Below are 6,015 nucleotides of genomic sequence, written 5' to 3' on the forward strand. Positions count from 1 at the left end.
GCCGAGAAGGTATGTACTTGTGCAGTATGTGCTGTGTTTATGTTTCAGTCATACATGCCAAAAAGTCAATTCCTTATGATGAAATTCCTACCATATGCATTATATCAGTGTCTATTAATCTGGAATCACTGCTTTCAATTCCTAACTCCCCAGTTTTGAAGAGTATTATCCGGGGGGCGTGACATGTTATCTCGTGGCATCTTATAGCTTATGTAATCTTTTATCCCTAAAAAAAAAAAAAAAAAAAGGACACTGCGGGAAAATACAGAGAGCTTGCTGCCAAGAAGTGCCACCATGTCCCCAAGCCCTCGGTGGAGCTGCAGAGGCCCTGCGTCCCGGCCGAGTGTCCCGCCCGCACCACCCCACCGGTCCGCCCGTGGAGCACGCATCACCGCGCCCTTCCTCCTCAGCCCCTGCCTCGACCAGACTGGCACTCATCCCCTTGGTCTCAGGTAACGTGAAGTGGAAAATTCACCTACACTTGGTGAACAAGTAAAAATACAAACATCTAATCTCTTATAGGCAATGCATGAGTTGCTGTACCTTCATCGGGGGTGGTGTTTTCTTTGGTGTCCGCAGTGCACGGTGACGTGTGGAGGAGGGGTGCAGGCCAGGACGGTCCAGTGTCTGGCTCAGGGGAAGCCCTCCCCTGGGTGCTCCCTCCACCTGAAGCCCGCCATGTCCCAGGCCTGCAACACCAACTTCTGCCCACAACCAGAGAAGAAAGGTACTGAGGCTCTTATATCATGCACTACTACTTTAACACATAACTTGAAATCAGTAGTCTAAAACCTGTCCATTGTTATAAAATGATTTAAATGGTGGCTGTGAATACATAACCTTATGACTATTTATACTATTACAGAATGGATATAGGTAAAATAAGCTCTTACATGTCTTTTTCCCCTGTTATGTCCCCAGATCTGGTGTGTAAGGACTACTTCAACTGGTGCTACCTGGTTCCCCAGCACGGAGTCTGCAACCACAAGTTCTACGGCAAGCAGTGCTGCAAATCCTGTTCGAATTCAAACCTATAATCATAAGGAGTGACTCTGTCTCCGGCACGGACAGAAGGATAGTTAGATAGACAAAAGACTATATTTGACGTCCATGCTTGAAAAAGACAGCTTGTTTTTTGTTTTTTTTGCGTAAAGCATGTGGCGAGCACTGACAAACAAGACATTTCAATGGAAGTGGAAGAGAGTTGCGGTGCCCTTTCTTCTCCTTTGCGATGCCGGACATCTGGATACAAGAACTTGATGCTGACAGCACTACGCGGGAATGTGATCAGGAGGAACCAGGAAAATGGGGAATCTTGGTTAAATATGAATAGGAGTGACACGTCCAAAGGGAACTGAAATCCTGAATCCCTTGTTTCTATCTGTAACTGAACAGATCTGTACCCAGGACAGCATCTCCCAGTCAGCCAAAGGGGAATTATGGCTTACAATGTCTCAGGCAGTGCTACTCAACAACATATGAAGTGATGTGATATTCTATGGTGCAATTGTTTACTGCGTTTACAGACCAGACAGTAGGGTACATTGGAAAGCCGGGGCCTGATAAGGAAAATGGATGTTCCAAAGAAGCACATAGGAAGATATCATTTTGATTTAAGGTTTGATGAGTTCAAGCTGGGATCAATCAAAGTGGACTCACACAAGAGAACTGTTATGAGATGGGTCGAGGTTGTGCGCGACAACATCATGAGAACATTTATGTCTTCTGTCACCAAATCAGACGTGAAATCCTCAAGTTTCAGGAAGGAGCAAATGAATTGTGTGGCCCATGTACAGTATTGGTTGTTTTATTTATTGGCTTTACAATACAGTGTTGCTGGAAAACTGTATTCATAAGCGGTATAAATGTGTCCTTTTTATTATTGTAGCCTAAGCCCATTACTTTCATATTTTGTATTACGTTTCATAGGATTCCATGCTGACAAACTGCACCTTTTTTTTATTGAGGACATTTATTTTATTTTTGCAGACAAATTCCGTTATATTAAAATCCCGATGATAGACTTCATCGTTGTAGACCCATCAACAATAATGAGTGATAATACACAACAGCTATGGAGTGAACATACATACAAAAGTTATGAGCATGCTGTTACACTCTTCCACCAAATCCTTCAATAAAACACAAGGCAGTCATGGATTGGATGCATTGATACGGCAACAAGAATCACGTGTCATGTCGGCTCCCGTTAAAACGCACTGAGAGATGATGGTTGATGCTGTTTTAAGGCGATTACTCAAATGTAAATGAAATAACAATAAACAAATGTATGTTCCTGTCAGCAACTCTGCTGCAGCGCGAGTCCTGATTTCATTTTCTCTCCTTCCATACAGGGGCGCTAAAGCTTTTCAGCCCCGGATCTAAGCTGAATGAATGTATCTAACTGTATTCTTATAGCGATGAGGGTGAAAAAGGGTTCAGGAAGGCAACTTGATCCCTTAAATCATCCGTGTTGGCAGACAGGAGTGTTGTCATTGTCATCATGCCCTGATAGAGGAGTTTACTCCAAAATGCAAAGGCCAATAAAGGCGATTGAGGGGATCGAGTTGCCCTCCTGAACCTTTTTTCCCATCACTAGTAGGTTTATTTCCCTGGCCTGAGCACCTCTTCCGAAAAATCTTTACTCTATGGTTCTTCTATCCTATTTCCAACAAAACAGAGTCTTTAGGCTGCAGTGGAGCGCGGTGCATAAGCCAGCACCCGCCATGCCAACCCGGTATGAGCCGTTTCAACACCTATGACATATTGTGTCTGGGCTCCCAACCTTAGTCATTTCTCAAGTCGAGGAGACACAGATGCCCAAAACATCATCGTCATTGTCATAATCCCCGGGACACGGGAGGGGGAGAAAGGAAGAGTGTGAGAAGATAGAAATAGAGTAGAAAGAAAGAGGGAGAGCATCTATGTGTCGGGCGCTGTCATAGAAAAATGCCCTGAGAAAAGAGAGGGAGAGGTGGGCAGAGAGAAAGAGGGGTTTTCCTCCCTGTCACCCATCTCCCTGTAGTTGATTTATAGCCGGTCAGCTGTGGGCACCGTGTTGCTGTGTGAATGTAGGCCAGTGTGTGTGTGTGTGTGTGTGTTAGCTGTGGACACTGTATTATGAGTGAATGTAGGCCAGGGTAAGGGTGTGTTTTTGTTCCCAGGCAAAAGTCTGCAATTGGTATGGAGGTTCAGACAGAGACACACAAATCTGTACCATGCACAGACACACACTCACACAGCTCAGAACATTATTGCCTGCCTGCTGACAAAAGCAGTGTGTGTGTGTGTGTGTGTGTGTCTCAGAGTCAGATTTCTCTAACCCCCCCCCCAAGGTTCTGGAATGTACTGTCATCAGCCACTTTGCACCCCAGTCAAGTCAAAACTTAATCTTCTGTATGTGTACAGAGAAGAGAAGAGAAGAGAAGAGAAAAAAAGAGAACAAATAAAAAACAGTTCTCTGTTCCAGACGCTGTAACAGTGTCGCCTAACCATGACAACAAGCACTTTGTACCATGTGTTGCATCAATATTCATTCAGCAGCAGTGGGCCATGCAGCCACTGTTAGAAAAATGTGACATAATGAAAAAAGAAAATATTCCCCCTATTTCCTCACAAAGCACAAGTGAAGTGGACAGAAGTGGAATCAAATTTTTAATTATCCTCAGCCAGTTATTTCTATGCAAAACGGCAACATGCAGTATTTTCTCTGTATTATTTACTATCTTATATGTTTCATGCATAACCTTCCTCGCACATGAGGCTCCCATTAGACAACTTATGTGTTTTCACCTCTGCTTTAAAAGCATCACAAAGACAGATTTGAAACAATGCGAAGAAAGAAGTGGAAAAAACAAGGAGGAAGGGGATTAAGAGGACGGGGGACTTTTGTTTACACAGAGATACAGATCAGACGAGGGCTTCCTGGAGATGGCAGAGGTGATTGAAACAAATCTTGCGCCATCCAAAGTGTTACCTAACGCATGTCAGGTAACGGCAGAGGCGATCAGTCAGAGAGAGGGAGAGAGAGAGCGAGAGAGAGAGGGAGAGAGAGAGAGAAACTCTGCTATCTCTGACTGCATCTGTATGGAGAGCATTAGCCCTTGAGCCTAGAGGCGGCACTCAGAAAGTTCATCTGACATTAGAGGGATTATCTTTCCATCAGGATGCACCCACAGCAATCGCAGCACCTTTAGCTGCTTCCTCTCAAATATTGGAATGACCAGGCCGGAGACAACTGCTGCCTCTCCATTAACTTTCAAATGCTTTTCAAATCCATATAGAGACTGACCAAATTACAACACTGTTACGGTTTTGGCAGACACTCTGATTTTCTACCTGGACCTTGACCTTCCCAATCTTACATTTTGCATTTCTAAAAGTAAATCAATTGGGATCAATTATTTCAGCCCTTCGTGCTTGTGTGTGTGTGTGTGTGTGTGTGTGCGTGTGAGTGTTTATGACAGTGTGAGAGAGCAAGAGGGAGAAGGAGAGAGAGTTTAAAAATACTGTCTGGACAGTGGAGGGTCTGTGGGAGATGAAAACACAGCAACCCAGATCCTTCACGTATAGGCCTATTGAGGTAGTGACACACACACACACACACACACACACACACACAAAATGAAGTGTGGATTAATTTTTACTTAAATGCTTTGGTAAGCATTTAAAGTCATGGTAAAGTCATGCCAACAAAGCACATTGAACTGAAACTGAATTCAACTGAGAGAGAGAGAGAGAGAGAGAGAGAGAGAGAGAGAGAGACACTGTGGCAAGAGGCAAGAGATCGAGTGGAGATAAAGAGGCCGTTATCTGTCCAACAGCGCCCTCTGGTGACTTTATAGAAGTTAACACCACCCAGCAGCAAAAGCAACTCAACTACACCACAAGTACCACAGATACACTTAAGCCCCGATAAGAATACTGTAGTGCTTTGTCGTTGGGAAATCGGGTTAGATTCCCCGCAGTACTTCCATTCAATAAACTTTCTTCAGTATTTCACATTTGGAATTTGATTCTTCGCATAAACGTCATTCTGAGAGGATAGTTCCAGTGTTTGAGGTTGCTGTGAACACCACGCATTGCATGGGAATTGACTCCGTGACCTACCAGTTACGCGGTGATTTCTCCGAGCCTCATTTCCATCGGCCCAAAACAGAGTTCCCTGACCGGGAATCGAACCCGGGCCGCGGCGGTGAGAGCGCCGAATCCTAACCACTAGACCACCAGGGACTGCGTCGACATAGAGGTCCAAACAATAATGAAACAACATTACCAGCTTAAACTTTCACATTACTGTAGATGTTATTCAGACTGCGTATTTATATAATACCAATATTGTACGACGAAAAAAGATGTGTGAATGCGGTTGAATTTTACCATGGTATCACCCTCCCACTCCCACCAAAATTAGATATGAAAACTGCACTGGTTCCAATGTGGGGTCTGGGACCTCCAGGGGTCCTTGAGTGGGAGTTCCACTAGGGTCCTCGGCAAAATGAGGTATTGTGTATGTACAATGGATAATAATAACTAATTTGGTCAGAGGTTTCCTTCCTCCCACTGTTATACCATTAGATGTAAGGTCATTAAATTCTTCATGAAAGCCTAACTGCCGGTACATGCTGCACCCAGGCTGCACCGCCTTTCTATCACGAGTTGTTTTCCAACGCCCCCTTTTTTTGTACCACGAGGTGCCTGAACCAAAATCGGAAAAACCGCTAAACATCACATTCCGGGCCGTTATATATCAAATATACAACTGGAAGGTTGTCTGTGTAATATTGTATTCAATAGCAGGAGCAAAACCTGCTTACGACGTGGCGAGCTGAGAAATTGTCTGTGTGTGTGTTGACCGGCATTTTGTTTGCTCCTCCCTTGGGGTCCTGACGTGGGTCCTTAGTCAACGTGGGAGACGCGAAAATGTGAAGTTGTTATGAACCTGTCTGGATGTCGTGTCCCGGCGACCTGTTTATTAATTTGTGTGCTATAAAGTTAACAATCTGAGGAATTCGG

General features: G+C 44.4%; 1 protein-coding gene and 1 non-coding gene across 2 annotated transcripts; one reads left to right on the forward strand and one right to left on the reverse strand.

Moving 5' to 3' along the window:
• Positions 1-248: 248 nt before the first annotated feature.
• Positions 249-1,037, forward strand: LOC139667609 (A disintegrin and metalloproteinase with thrombospondin motifs 16-like; the record flags this gene model as incomplete). Its single annotated transcript, XM_071547100.1, has 3 exons — positions 249-452; positions 580-727; positions 922-1,037. Coding segments are annotated over 3 exons (468 nt in total), but the record flags the coding sequence as incomplete, so codon positions are not given.
• Positions 1,038-5,160: 4,123 nt separating this feature from the next.
• On the reverse strand, positions 5,161-5,232 carry trnae-cuc (transfer RNA glutamic acid (anticodon CUC)). Its single transcript has one exon. It is a non-coding gene; the product is annotated as a tRNA-Glu (tRNA).
• Positions 5,233-6,015: the final 783 nt, after the last annotated feature.

Source organism: Centroberyx affinis, unplaced genomic scaffold, assembly GCF_046629955.1.
Source record: "Centroberyx affinis isolate AG114_WGS23_722 - 3 ecotype Tasmania unplaced genomic scaffold, CSIRO-AGI_Caff_v1 ptg005668l_1, whole genome shotgun sequence".
NCBI classification, from domain to species: Eukaryota; Metazoa; Chordata; class Actinopteri; order Beryciformes; family Berycidae; genus Centroberyx; species Centroberyx affinis.